The 15,527-nt window shown below is 40.6% G+C and overlaps 1 protein-coding gene across 1 annotated transcript in view; it reads left to right on the top strand.

Annotated features, from left to right (window-relative positions):
- Nucleotides 1-15,527, top strand: part of CDH11 (cadherin 11) — a 145,326-nt gene that overhangs the window by 111,187 nt on the left and 18,612 nt on the right. Inside the window, exons 7-11 of the mRNA XM_046683684.1 lie at nt 2,580-2,767; nt 7,515-7,768; nt 13,622-13,758; nt 14,588-14,721; nt 14,954-15,071. Of these exons, the coding sequence (XP_046539640.1) occupies nt 2,580-2,767; nt 7,515-7,768; nt 13,622-13,758; nt 14,588-14,721; nt 14,954-15,071 (831 nt within the window). The remainder of the gene's footprint in view (nt 1-2,579; nt 2,768-7,514; nt 7,769-13,621; nt 13,759-14,587; nt 14,722-14,953; nt 15,072-15,527) is intronic.

Here is a 15,527-nt window from a genome sequence, read left to right as displayed (position 1 = left end):
TCAGAAATCACTCAGTCATTTTCACTGTAGTCATAAGACTGCCCAAATTTAAGTGGAGTTCTTGTAGCCCCACCTTTCAATGGAAGGACTGTTAAAGTCACGTTGAAGGAAAAGTATGTGGGATGGGAGATATTGTTTGGGTCATTTTCAGAAAATACAGTCTTCCACAAGACCTAATGAGTAGGATGTTGTTAGAGCTAAATGAACTAGCATAAAATCTTATGTTGATATCCGGCATAAATTATCAACAAATATGAGCCAGTATCATTATCTAGGGAATATGGTCCTTCAACAAAACTTACTGGATTGCTGCAGGAAATAAAAGTAACAATGATTTTGAAAGGTTATTATTCATAAACTTAATTACAGCAACTACCATCCTTTAGTGAATAGTTGCCACTATTGCAAATCTCTACAAGAGCCTACTGGGTTCCCTGAAAGGTGCAGTGAGTTGCCCAAAGAATGTGGCAAAGCCAGAATTTAAACACAAATCTGTTTATGTATGTATAGGTATAGACAAAGGGACAGTATAATCATAATGATGCTGGTACATGGGCAGTTCACCATAAAAGTGTCTTCTTCATTAGATTAAGAGAGTAGCTGGTAAAGCCTGTGAGTTTATGCCAGAGAAATGGCACTTTTCACAAATGAGGAAACAAGCAAGGCAACCAAGTATGTCCCCGGGGAGGCTCCGTGGTCATCAAAGGAATCCAAAGACACATTCTACACAAGGGAGACATTGAGACAGAGGATTACAAGACAATGACCAGTTCTCATTGGGTCCCAAAAAAGGTGAAGAAAGATGCTGTGCCTGGTCAGCATTTCCAATAAGCTTAAGCCTCATATAGCACTCTAAAAAAGTTCATGCTCCATTATCCACACTCTAAAATTGTCTAGTATGCTAGAAGGAAAAGGCCAAGCAGGATTATTAGCAGGCAGCCGTCAATGTCCTTGCTCTCATACAATCATATGGTAATGTTACCTCACTACTGTCCAGGTAACAGTTTCACAGCCATAAGCTCAAATTAGATTTAGGGAAAATCAACTCATAGCAGGTTTTTCTAAACCTTCATGTAAATTGGTAATCATCTACAGACTCCCACTTTCCACTTGTCCTTTAATATGGAGGGCATGATGTGATTAAGTTGAGTATGGGTCCGAACTGGAAATATTCAAAGCCAAATAATATAGGTAAATATAGACAGAGTATTGAAATTGATAAAATTAAGTAGGAGGGAAAAAACTTAAAGAAGTTGAGTCACTTGCCCAAGACCACTCAGCTTAGAAGCGGTAGAGGCAAGGTTTCCAACCATTGCTTTTCTGTATTGTTTTACACGGAATATTTTTTAACAGTGAAAATGTAAATAAGATCGTCTCAAATCTCACTTCCCTACTGAAAACCTTCCAGTAGCTTTCACTAGGTTTAAACGAAATTTGAAGTCGTTTCCATCTCCTCCAAGGCCCTTTTCACACCGTTGGGCCCCAACCTACCTACCTACCCTTATCTCTGAACAGCAGGAATTTTGCTATTTGCTCTTCCTTTTGTCTATACTTTGTATCCCCAGATACTCACAAGATTTCTTGCTCATTCCCTTCAGGGGAGTTCAGATGCCTTTTTCTGAGGGGTACCTTCTTGGACCATGCTGTTCAAAATCAATCTGTCTCTCCATCTGTGTCCTGCTCACCCACACATATTTAACGCAAGCATAGACATTCACACACTCACATTCATACACATGCACCACCACACTCGCACAGCCACACACTCACAGTCTCATTACCCTCTGCCCCTCACCATACTTTCTTCTTCTTCTTCCCAGCAGTGACATCAGAGTATGTATACATTTGCTTTTTTCTCTTCAGTGTGCCTCCTTAAGGGAAGAATGTTGACGGTTTCATTTACTCCTGAGTCTCCAGGGGCTAGGACAGTGCCCGGCATGTGTTAGGTTCCCAATAAATAGGAAATGAATATATATGGAAGGCCACACTGAGAAATCTTTCCCACTAAGTCAGGGCTTAATCAAATGGTGATGGAGGTAAGGTAAGAGGAGTGTCAAATATAGAGCTAAAAGGGCCATTATCTTGATGGATAAAATTTGCATTTGATTTTAAAATAAATATGAAGCTATGGAAGCCTTTTAAAAAAAGAAGGTTTTTTTTTTTTTTTTTTCTGGGCACCTGGGCAGTGCCATATGTGAACCTTGGAAATAACTTATGGACCATCCCGAAGACATGAAAAGAAGTCTTGGCTATTTGAATGTATGAAGACCTACAGGGTCTTCCATCATATCCTGATGGGAAATATAACTGAGCATTGTTTTCCTTTCTCATACATGGCAAGTGACCCCACTATATCACCCTGGACCCCGATATTGTTTCATCATCCCTTGTAGAACGTATTTCCTTGACAAGCAGACCATGTGGGATCTTCCTCCCAGCCATCCACTGCTTTCATGTTTTCGAACAATAGAAAGTTCAATTTCAAACCCTTTGAGAAATGTATTGAGATTCAATGAAATCTAAAGTTTTACAGCTGCCAAATAAAAGAGAAAATAAAAATAGATGTCTTCTTCTTCTAGGCGTATACCAGATGTCTGTGTCAGAAGCAGCTGTCCCCGGGGAGGAAGTGGGAAGAGTGAAGGCTAAAGACCCAGACATTGGAGAAAATGGCTTAGTCACGTACAATATTGTTGACGGAGACGGTATGGAATTGTTTGAAATCACAACGGACTATGAAACACAGGAGGGCGTGGTGAAGCTGAAAAAGGTGAGTCAGGGTGAGGAATCAGACACGTCAGTGGTGTGGCTGGCTTTGTCAAGGCAACACTGTGGGAAACGGGGAGTTGAAGTTTAAGAAACGAGAATATGCACAACTGGGGGCTGACCTGACTTTGCAGTTGAGCTCTGAGCTCTAGGGAGATGACAGAACTGTATTCCTCTCTGTTGCTGCAGAGGGAGCTGGTGAAAGGGGCTGATGATGCCCAGCTGAGATGAATAGTTAGTTCTTATATGATTTGGCACAGTTTTCGCCTGCATAAATCAAAATTTTGGAGAATAGCCCGGAGCGTGCATGGCCTTCCCCCTTTACATCTGCCAAGCTGAATCTGTTAAAATGAGCTGTTCAGAACTTTTCCTGTTTCAGATATCCAGGGTCCACTACATTGCTGGACACTCTATGAAACTTGAACCAATCCTCTGTTTGATTTTCTCTCAAAATTGAACCTGAGAAACAATAATAATGGACCTTCTCCCAGAGTCAGTTAAACTGTCACTGAAAATGTGTCCTTGGAATTAATTCACAACCAAGAAGGTTTATTGTTTTGTTTTTTTTAAATCTAGCATTTACTCAATACTAAATATTGTCCAAATAAAGCCTGAGCCTCTTAGAAACATTCACTTATTTTTTCACGAAAATCATGTAAAGTCGATAGTGTGATCCCAATGGGCAGTGTTATCTCCATTTAATTATGAAGAGATTGGGGCTCAGACGGATTAAATAATTTGACCCTGTCATAATCACGCAGTTAGCAATTTACAGACACAGAATTGAAACCTAGGGTGTTCTGAAACAACTTCCCTCTCAAGGCATTTTGGAAACCGCTGGACCAGAAAGGTTCATAAAAGAAAGCCAGATAGGATTCACTTTCAAATGAAGAAACAGTTCCAGTATATTCTAAAATGGTTTTCCCCCCTGATTCGCCACTTGAGAAATCAACACCTCTCCATCATCAAAGTATATGGAGCATTAAATCTGAATTGGATGATGGGATTACCTTGGTTCTAATCAAGCATTCATTTTCAACTTTGTTTTGTAGCATGAATATTAAGCTCCTTGGTGCAATGGAAAAGATTGGACTGTAACACTGATAAAAAATTAATTTAAAGAATCAATAACAAGGCCAGGAGCTGGAGAAGAGGGCACGGGTGGGGTGTGGGAAGATTCCTGGAAGGAATCCTTCCGTAAGGGAAGAAGGGAAAGATGTGTTCTAGGAAGCTGACTTTTCACATTTGGAAGCCTCTTTGGGTTTGGGAGAAATATTATGGGACATAGAACAAAGAGAAACCAAGGAGGTCTCTGTCGTAAAAGCATATGGAAGTTGGGGTCAACTTTGGGTATGGGAGAAGTCAACACTAGTGACGATGGATGGTATAGCCACAGAAGCCTAATATCAGCCACAAGGGGCTGGGGTATTCCCTCCCTCTAATTTCTCTTTTGGAAAAGTGGCTGTGTGAATTGTGTGTAGCAAAGAGCTGTCAACTTACCTCATTAATTAATATTAGTATCCCTCCTGCTTGACACTGACATATGAGCATTGACATAGCAATTCCTGCCTCTCATTCTTTGCTATTCAAGTAATTGGGTACTTGGTTATGCTAAGGTTGTCACCTGTTTTCGATGTATTCAGGGTCTACACACACACTGTCTCTCTAAATCCTGAAACATTTAAATCACCCTGTGGAACTCACACATCACAGACGAACTCTGCATATGGTTAATTTGCACATTTTTCCCCAATTGAGTGTGTTTATTCCAGGCAGAGGAATAATCTTGTACAAAGCACTGATGTTTAGGTTTAAAACAGAGGAAAATGTTATTTCATATGTAAAAGAACATTTGCTTAAACTTGCGGCATAAAGTTCCAAATGTGTGTAAGCATTAGAAGACATTTTAAATATTCCCTATTTTAATAAAATTATTTCGATGTCTCCTTATTTCTTTCTATTCTTCATCCACATGTATGTAGATGTGGATATATAACACTTTACACAGTTGCCATCATAGGGTGATCTCATTTGTTAACTTAATGTCACATCGTAAACACTTTACATGCTGTTACATAATATCCTTAATCATTTTTAACGACTGCATAACATCCCATCCTATTGATGGACTATTATTTCCTTAATAAAATCTCACAGTTGGATTTGGTCTTTCGTGTGTACATTTCCCCTGATTAGATAGAACCCTCTATTATATCTAACAAACATCATGCATTTTTGAATATTGTTTGTTTTGGTTTTCTGTTGAATCGATCCCTCAGGGAGAACTTTCAGAGGTAGGATTAGTAACCTAGGGGGTATTAAGATTTTTATGGCTTATGCAGTGTGTTGCCTCATTTAGCTTTATTTCAACTACTCATAACATGGATATAAATGTTCACATGGGAAACTACCTTAAAGCTTTTTTGGAAGGAGGCAGGGAATAAATTGTAGTTAAATGCTTATGTGTTATCCTTCCATCAGCCCTGCTCCCCGTTCAGTCAAAGTGATTGGTGTATATGATCAGTCATTCCTGGGCAGTGGGGACGCAAAGATCAACCAGACTCAGTAGATTCGTTTGGGATGCTCCCCACCTAGCAGGGGTGGGAGATGAGGAACTACAGAAGGACAGCTAAGGGACCACGCAGATCTGCCTGGGGGAGCTGAGGAGGACGTCACAAGGCAAGACAGCTTGGGCTGACACCAGAAGGCTTAGTAAAATATCACCAAACTAGGAGAGGGCATTCCAGACAAGTGTCTGCAAAGATTTGGGGAGCTTTGCTTGGGATCTGAAAAGTATGAGTCAAACTGCAGCTTGACTGTATGAGCCTCAACATCAATGGAACGTTCCAGTGGGAACGTGACTCTGGGTCCCTAGGCATATGCCTCAACCAGGTTCCAAAGGTTCTGCTCTAGGAGCATCAACAGAGTATCTGAGATTTAAAAATTTCTCCTTACCTGATCTCAGAACGATCATATTCCAGTTTTTTTATCTTGTCTATTATTTGCAGAGATTGTTGAGAAATCACAACAATCTCATACCTTCAATCTATAAATATGACTCCTTTCTGCTGCTCAGTCACCCAATGAAGGACAAAGGAACTACTGAGTCCCAGAATGATGGAGCAGCTTGGGGCAGACTTGGCTACAGGAAGAGGGAGTGTTCTCTGACTCTGGCAAGATGGGGGTGGGAAGATGATGGAAAAAGTTGAACGTGTTTAACTTTCCTGAAAATGGAATCAGCCTTAGTTTGGAGTTCTGTAGAATTAGGTCAGGACTAAGCCCTATGATTAGGTGCCCATTCAACATAAGTGTTTTCTGGGCAGATGATGGCAGCGTGGCAGGCAGATGCTCGCCCAAAAAGACCCAACGCTTTCCAAACATTTGGTAGTTCGGCATCATCCAGAGTGTTAGTTAGAAAGTTCTGTTTCCTGGGCATGAGGGCTTGTTTCTCTGCTACAATTTGACTTTTCATCCTTTGCTGATTGATTCACTGTACCTCCTCTCATTCAAAATTAGGGAGTGTTTACCATAAATCTCCCATTAACTGCAGCCATGCAAATGCTGTTTCTCAATTTTTTTTCATATCTGTGTAAAATCTCTACTGTTTATGATTGGACTTCCCCCCCCATATGTCTTATATCAAGAAAGCATTATTCGCATCCTCCTTATCACTTGACATTAATGGAAGGTAATGTAGAAATGAGCACAATCAAAACAAAACAATGCTGTTAGAATCTAGCTAGAAAATTGTATCGTAGTCTTGCAAAAGGGAGACTGAGAAGCATAACAGATATGTTAAAAATTAGCACCATACTGAGATTTTCTTCTTGATGTGTTCAGGAGTGCAAGAATTGCAAGAGGAATAATTGTGTCAATAAGTTAGTTAATGTCATTCAACAAACCCACCCACCAAAATTACCCATAAACCACCTTAAGTCATCTTATGGGGCACTGCCAGCAAAAGTCCCAGACTTTGGGAAGTGCTGGGTCAGGAACTTAAAAAATGAGGCTATTAGTCTGATTAAGCTAGATGTGTGTAGGCGTGGAGGGGAGCAGTCATCTAACAAGACATCCCTTTGCTTTCTGGCTGAAGTTCAGAGGGATTTTTGTTTTTTGTGTTTTTGGTGAGGAAGATTGGCCCTTAGCTAACATCTGTTGCCAATCTTCCTCTTTTTGCTTGAGGAAGATTGGCCCTGAGTTAACATCTGTGCCAATCTTCCTCTATTTTGTATGTGGGACACTGCCACAGCATGGCTTGATGAGCAGTGTGTAGATCTGTGCCCAGGATCCAAACCCATGAACCCTGGGCTGCCAAAGTGGAGTGTGCAAGCTTAACCACTACACCACCAGGCCAGCCCAATTCAGCGGGTATTTTTATTACCAAGATTCTTAGTACTTTACAGATTGGACCACAGCATTTATTTTTGTAGTGTTTTAATTCTTTTCCTTAGATGATTTTTAGTGACCAATTTTGGCAGCCTTAATCTTGTTATTTAGAATGAGGTTGATTTTAGATCATGTGGTCCTTCTGTGTTTGTTGTGCTCCTAGAATTACCCAATAAGCACAATCCAAGTTTCAGCAACTGATTTGTCTGATTTTCTGACCAAATGGCTCAGGTAATTGAATATTGAATAGACACTGATTTTCTCTCTTTGAGGAACTATTCACTCTGCCCTTAAAACAATCAGGTCTTTCTCTTCCATTATTCTTTCAAGGAATTGGTTTTCAATCTTCTCTTCCTTCTTGCCAGCCTGTAGATTTTGAAACCAAAAGAGCATACAGCTTAAAGGTAGAGGCAGCCAACGTGCACATCGACCCCAAGTTCATCAGCAACGGGCCCTTCAAGGACACCGTGACAGTCAAGATTGCAGTGGAAGATGCTGATGAGCCCCCCATGTTCCTGGCCCCAAGTTACATCCATGAAGTCCAAGAAAATGCAGCCGCTGGCACCGTGGTTGGGAGAGTACATGCCAAAGACCCTGATGCTGCCAACAGCGCGATAAGGTACAACAGATTTATTTTAAAAGCCTAGATGGGCAATTTTAGAGGCAAGAGGTTTTAGGAAAGCCTTGCAGGAACCACATCCTTCAGTTTCAAAAAGGGTCCAAGATGATCAGGTTCAATGTGACGTAAACAAGATTGAGATTTAGAAGACATGAGTTCTACTCCACATCTGCTACTAACTTGTTGGATAGGTTTGTTCAAGCTGCATAATTTCTCTCTGGAACAGATTTCCCAGTGTCTACTCGGTGATATAACCCTTAGCTGGGCCTTTCTGCCTCAGGTGAAGTATAAATAGCGATTGTGAAATAATTATAGTAATTATAATTTATTGAATACCTTTCTACGCTCCAGTTACTCTACTGGGTGTGTTAGACATATGATCTGATTTATCACCTCAACTTTATTTTATAAGAATGATTATCCCTTACATGGAGAGGAAATTGGGGCCCTGCAAGGCACAGTGGCTTGCCTAGAATGACATAGCCAGTGAACAGGAAGCTAGGAAAGCAAGTTCTATCTAACCACTGCTGAACACTTTGAAGAGGTAACAAAGTGCCACACAAACTTAGGGTGCTTTTGTTACTATGAATATATTTTTGTGACTTAGAAAAGCAAGCTAGAAAGGTGATTCAGACCCCTGCATCCCTTTTCCCTAGTGAGTTAAGGACCAGTGAGGCTGTTGATGAAGATGAGAGGGTGATAAAAAGGAGGCTCGAGTCTCAGATTCCAGACATTCATGGGGCAGAAATGCATAGTTGCCTGACACCTGCTCTGGACTGGATTATAGCAAGTGTTTCTTCTTCCGTGGCCATTCCCATAATTTCTTTCTTGCCTGGACTCCTTTCTCTGTCTCCTCGTGGTCTGCCTGCCTCCAGTCTCCTTTCCTTTTTATCAACTGTAGCCAGACTGATCGTTTTAAAACTCACATCCAAATATCACATCATACTTCACTTAAACAACAACGAAAAATCAGTGATCAAATTGTTCCCCATTGCCTTGATCCCCCAAATAGTCTCAACTCTCTTTTCTTAGCTTAAGGCTCTTCTTCGAGCCTCTCCACCCCAGTTCCTGCTGTGTCCTACTGATCTCTTCTGCTTTTTGCCTTACTCCTCCTTCACATCAGACTCTAACTCGCAGCGAGACTGGGCTACTTGCCATTCTCTGAAGTAGAGCTTGCACCCTCCAAATTCCTCACCTTCTTCACATGTCCTTCCCCCTGCTTGGAGCTCTCTCTCTCTTTCTTCCAACTTGCTGCATGGTACTCATTTTTCCCATCCTCACTTAGGCGTCACCTCCTCTAGGAGTTCTTCCAGGGCCCCCTACTGATGGATCAGGTCCCTTTCCACCTCACCGCACTACATCATAGTGACACCGTACATTGTGCGTTGTCCTCAACACGCTCAAAAAGGGTCAGGGATGGGTCTATCTAGTTCAGGGTTGATAAGCTACAGCCCACAGAACAAATCAAGTCACCATTTGCATTTTGAGGAATCTCTACTGTTTTCCATAATAGCTATATCTCAAAAAGATATCTGCATGCCCGTGTTCATTGCAGCATTATTCACAATAGTCAAGACGTGGAAACAACTTAATGTCCATCAGTGGATGAATGGATAAGCAAAATGTGGTATATGCATACAATGGAATATTATTCAGCCTTAAAAAAAGAAGAAAATCCCGCCATATGTGATAATATGGATGAATTTGGAGAACATTATGCTAAGTGACATAAGCTAGACACAAAAAGACAAATATAGCATGATATCACTTGTATGTGGAATCTAAAAATGTCAGACTTAGAGAAACAGAAAAGAATGGTGGTTTCCAGGGGCTAGTGGGTGGGGAAAATGAGGAGATATTGGTCATAGGGTACAACTTTCAGCTATAAGATATATAAGTTCTAGAGATCTAATGTACAGCATAGTAACTATAGTTGATAATAATGTACTGTACACTTGAAATTTACTAAGAGAGTAGATCTTAGATACCCTCACCACACACACACAGACACACAGACACACACACACACACTGGTAACTAGTGAGGTGAAGAATATGTTAATTAGCTTGATCATGGTAATCATTACATAAACTATACTTACATCAAAAGACTACGTTGTACACATTAAATATGGACAATTTTTTCTTTGTCAATCATTCCTCAATAAAGACAGGGAAAAAAAGTAAACAGATCTGAGTATGAAATAAAATTGTCATGAATTATGGAGTTTTCCTGTTTACACCGAAGAAAATGCTGGTAGGCCAGAAGAAAGTCCCAAATGTAAATTTTGTACCATTACCTTTAAATCCTAGAACTTTTTTCCTTTAGGGAGAAAGGAAGAGAATTATCCTTTATTGAGCATCAACAAAGGCCTCAGGCAACTTGTACTAAGTTATTTAAATTAATACTCAGACATGTTTTGAGGCTGTGATTGCATCAGGATCCAAAAAAATGGAAGTACTGAAGCTCAAAGGGATGACATGAATTCCTTAAAGTCACATGGCCAGCCAGTAATGGAGACTGGATTTTGGCCCAGATCTGCCTTGAGTCCATTTTGAGCTTTTCACTTTAGCCCAGCAACCACTAATGAAAAGATTTCCCAAGAATATTTGAGTACTGTGTTCTCTCTGTGCAGGAAGATACATCGCATAATGACTGAGAATTGGTGTAAGACCTTTCAACTACTCAAAAACTTTCATGATGGGAATTTTAAATGAGTTAGCTTTGGCGTAGAATATTGAGGTGCATTAGCAACTTTTGAGAAAAGTAGTGATGTAAAAACAGCTGCTCCTTTCCTCTGAACCTCATTGTCTCCAAGGATCCACGTCTGCAGTTGGTTATTTGGGTCATGTTTTCAGTGGTAGTTGTCCTGTGCGTGTAGGCAATTTCCTTGTCTATAATTGTCCAAAGATGTACCACCCTTGGACCAACTGGCCTCACCCTCTCAGGTCCCTTTTTGTTCAGTGAGCCTCCGATCCACACTACCTACTTTCCTGATTGCTTATCTTCACTTTTAAGGAAATTGATGTCCTTGTACATGTGGATGAGGCCTTATAGTGTCACCCAAACTCCTAGCTGTGTGGAAATATTGCAGATCTTTCTTCCCAGACTCCATAGCATTAGATACACTTTTGTTTACCATTATCTTCCTGAAATATTCTCTCCTCTTAGCCTCATTGGCGGTAACCTCTTCATGCCTCAGACAGCACCATACCTGGCGTCTTCAGTAGTCATTGATCCCTGTCCAGGCACTGGGGGCTCCTTGGGGCTCAGCCTTTTAACTTTGGCCTTTCTCTCTCTTCTCTCACCTAGAGTGTTCCCACCCATGCCAGGATTGAATTAACTTGATGCTCCAGGTTCTCAGCCTCTAGGCCGATCTTTCTCCCTGCTTCTACTTCTGTACTTATTCTGTTGACTGCTGTGCATTTTCACCCACTTATTTTTTTCCTTCACTAGGTTGGTCATTCATTCAAAACATAGTTTTGAACTCGTAATTATTGAGACATACTTTGGAAAAGGCTGACTCCACCCCTGACTCTGAAACCTGCGATAGAGTGGAATCTTTGCTCAGTTAGCATGGCAGCACATCCCTAGTGGAATTGCAGCCTCTCCTTCCTGCTAAGTGGACTTTGTTTTTGTATCTCCCAATGTCTCCCTCTTGCTGATACTCAGCTGCAAACTCTTCAGGACTCCACCAGCCTTTCACAGATCTGCAAATACCCACGGAGTCCTACTGGTGCTTTCTTCATCCCTTAGTCTTCCATTCCGTCTGTCACTCCCTTTCCTAACTCCTTTATCACCTTATTCCTTAAAAGCTACATCAGATCCTTAAATTTCCTTTGTCCTTTCCTCTACTCTATCTTGCTCAGACCATCTTGCCCCCCCTCCACCTTATTAATCACCCTGATAGTCAGATTCCATTTATTTGTTCCTCTGATCAAAGGGCTTCTATGACTTTTCACTGGCTGTAGGATGAAGGGCACACTCTGTAGATTGACATTTGAGAGCTTCCGTGATCCATCCACAGCATGTAACAGCACCAGAAACAACAGAAATCATAACAGTTATTATTTGTTGTACAGCTTAACCATATGTGAGGCACTAAGTTATGTATCTCAAACATCTATTATTTTGTGTCATTCTCACAGATAACCTAAAAGTTAGGTACAATTAATATTCAAGTTTAAAAGATAAATAAACTGAGATTTAAAGAACTTAAATGGCTTTTCCAGTATCACTCAGCTTATAGATAGTAGAGCATGAACTTGTACCTCGTACATTACAAAACCAAAATCCATGCCCTTCACTTCTATAAAATAATGTTTTGAATTATTAATTATCCTTCTTCCCCTGAGTGTGTCTTGTCATGTCAACTAGATAGCAAACTGCCTGGTGGCAGGGGAAAAGGTCTTCTATTATTTTTGCCTCCTTTTCACACAGGGCTACTTGCTGAGGCTCGGTTATTGAGCTTCTCCCTATGTTAATGAGGTGTCTGATGGCTTATCCTCAGCTTCCTCCCTGGGGAGGGGACTCCTCATTCCCTTCCCACAGGGAACTGTGAAGCCCAATGGGATCATGGCTGAGCTCATGTTTTGCATACTGTGAAGTGCTACTTGATGCGCAGCTCCTCTTTCCTGGAAAGAACATGATCTAGAATTAGAAGGTTGGGGTTCTAATATTGGCTCCCCAAGAAACTAGATATACACCATTTCAAATCCCATCATTTGCAAATTAAGAAGCTTAAACCCTGTGATACCCATGGTCTTTGCTACCTCTAATATTCTTGGATTTTTATGACCCTCAATCAATGCCTTCAGATATATGTATTTTGTAAACTTTAGGAAAACCCAGATAAGCCCTCGAAGAGCAGGAAACTACCCAGTCATGAAGCCCAGCATGCTACTCGAGTTAACATAATCATCTTTGCTCTTCTCCGTTTTGGAGTCGGTCTGGTGGAGTGAAACGGGAAAGGACCTTGGAGTTCAACAGACTCATTAAAGCCAGGACAGCAATACTTATAACTCTCTGGGTATCCAGGGCAAGTTATTTTCCCTTTTATCTCAATAAAGGTCATTCTTCTTACCCCACCTCCCTCCCACTTTGCCATAAATATACTCCGGTAATATTCTGGAAATTATTTTAGCTTTTGTTAGGAACAAGCAAATGTGCTGGTGGACAGGAGTAGCTAAAACCTCTGGCTATGTTGTGAGGCTGAGCCTGGAGTCAGTGAAGTGTGAGGAGAATGCTCTACAAATGTGTGGCCAAGCTTGCTTTGCATATTTCCCCCTGGAATTCAGAAGCTAGCCACCCGAGAACCCCTAAAACTAAACAAATAAACTAAATAAATTCACTCAAAGTATACTCAGAGTTTTCTTTAAATAAGGAGAAAACTGATTTTTTAAAACCATAAATGATCCTTGATGGTAAATTTAGATAAACTCAAAACTATTTAATATTTTGTATGCAAAAATCTGGCAAAGATTTGATGCTTTTGTGACTTTCTGAGTAGTTTGGGAGCAAGGCAAACCCATTTCCCAAATGCAGTTTCATAAATATTCAGGTGGTGGGTGATTGTAGTAAATATGGAGAATATGCAACATGTTATTACGCTTCTCAATCAAATATGCTAAATAGCTCTTTCATTCATTGTACTGAATAAAGAATTCCAGTGTGGCAAAATGATTTCTATAAAAGATTCATGTACGAAGTTTGAAAAGTAAATTTGATTAAAGAGAAAACCTAGCTCAAGCAATTCATTGAAAAAGTTGCTTTAAATATAGCGTGGAGAAAATATTCAAATATTAAGCTGCTTGGAATGTCTCGGTTTAATTGCCTCATTTGCATTCTGCTTAGGTATTCAATCGATCGTCATACTGACCTCGACAGGTTTTTCACTATTAATGCAGACGATGGTTTTATTAAAACTACGAAACCTTTGGATAGAGAGGAAACTGCCTGGCTCAACATATCGGTTTTTGCAGCAGAAATCCGTAAGTGTTCTCCTAAGGGTTTTGATTCTACTTTACCAAAGATTATTCCTTAAGACTATATATTCTGGAAAATGACAGACAGCTGAGATAGAATGAATTTTTTAGTCTTAAACATATTTTTCAATCTTTAAAATTTATTTTTGGTCATCTCTCTAGGAAGACATATAAGCAAATAGAGATATTTTCATTTTCTCTGGCAGAACTGGCAAGGGAGCTGATAACCCTCAGCAGCTTGAAACTCATAACCGTTACTGAAGGATTCCCCACTTTAGCCTGTTGCTCAGTTTTGTTTAAACCCAGAGCAGCAGAATCCTTAGAGCTGAGATTTGTGGGTTCTTGTTTACCTGTAGACCAATGGTTCTCAAAGTTGCTTGCATCGGAATATCATGGAAGGCTTGATATAACAAAGATTTCTGGATCCTACCCTCAGAGCCTCTGATTCAGTAGGTCTGGGGTCAGGCCTGAGAATTTTCATTTCCAACAAGTTCCCTGAGAGTTGTGATGCTCTGGGGACCCCACTTTAGGAACCACTGTTATGGACCACACTCTGGAGGGCCAGGCTCCATTATAAGCATTTAGAATTAAACCTCAGCATCAGAGTTACCAGAAAGGATGCGATTTAATTTACTAGTCTAATACTGACATTTATTCCAGGACACTTCCCTCACACTGGGCCTAGCATACTTCAGGTTTTAGATGGCTTTTGTGCCAATGATGCCTTTCCCTGCACTGCCCGAATGAGTGGCTGTAGCTTACTCTTTCCTAAGAGCAACCTTGGACTAATGTGGATTCCTCCCTTGCATTGACTCTCTGAATTCTCTCCTTCCAGACAAAGTGCATCAGGAAGCCAAAGTCCCAGTGGCCATTAGGGTCCTTGATGTCAATGATAATGCTCCCAAATTTGCTGCCCCTTATGAAGGCTTCATCTGTGAGAGTGATCAGACCAAGCCTCTTTCTAACCAGGTAATGCTGCTTCCCCTCCCCTGGCTATGAGCAAGGCATTTGGAAACAGAGTTTGGTTTTGAGAACATCACCTGGAGATACATCCCATTGCCTAAGAAGGCTTCAGGGCCCTAGTTTAGCTCTGGAGCTATGCTCTCTAATTAAAACTGAGCTGCTTTGCCAGCCAGGAATTTTTGAATAAATGATGTGCCAATATCAGCATGATTATTTATGGGCCACCTTTCTCTTTCAGCCAATTGTTACAATTAGTGCAGATGACAAGGATGACACGGCCAACGGACCAAGATTTATCTTCAGTCTACCCCCTGAAATCATTCACAATCCAAATTTCACAGTGAGAGACAACAGAGGTTCGTACCAAAGTTCCTATGCATTCAGAGAAGTAGAAATGGAAAATTAATGGCATTTATACTGCAGAGCACAAGTATTTTCCCTAATCTTAATAATGCCTTTCTGTTGAAGAACAAACAAGAAATAATAATGCCACCTTTATTTTGAGACATGGGCTCATGTGGTGCATATGAATAAGTGAGTCTAATTTATTTCACTTTTTTTTGTTGGCTTTGATATTCATGAAGCAGTGGGAAAACCAAGTGGGGAAGCTTACAGGGTCAATATGCAAACAACTTCATTTATCTTTTTTTTTAAGAGGTTGACAAACCCTTGAGGAGAAGCATGACTTTATGAATATTGATATCAAGTAAAGCATTAAAAGAGATTAGTTCAACTTTGTAAGGCAATGTAATCTTTCAGCTGGCCTTCCCATCCAAGCCCAGTTTTAATGCAGTGTGGTTGGGCACAGAGCT

This window comes from Equus quagga, chromosome 13 (assembly GCF_021613505.1).
Source record: "Equus quagga isolate Etosha38 chromosome 13, UCLA_HA_Equagga_1.0, whole genome shotgun sequence".
Taxonomy (NCBI): domain Eukaryota; kingdom Metazoa; phylum Chordata; class Mammalia; order Perissodactyla; family Equidae; genus Equus; species Equus quagga.
The sequence above is the reverse complement of the archived record's forward strand: the minus strand, read 5'-3'. Positions and strand labels throughout refer to the sequence as shown.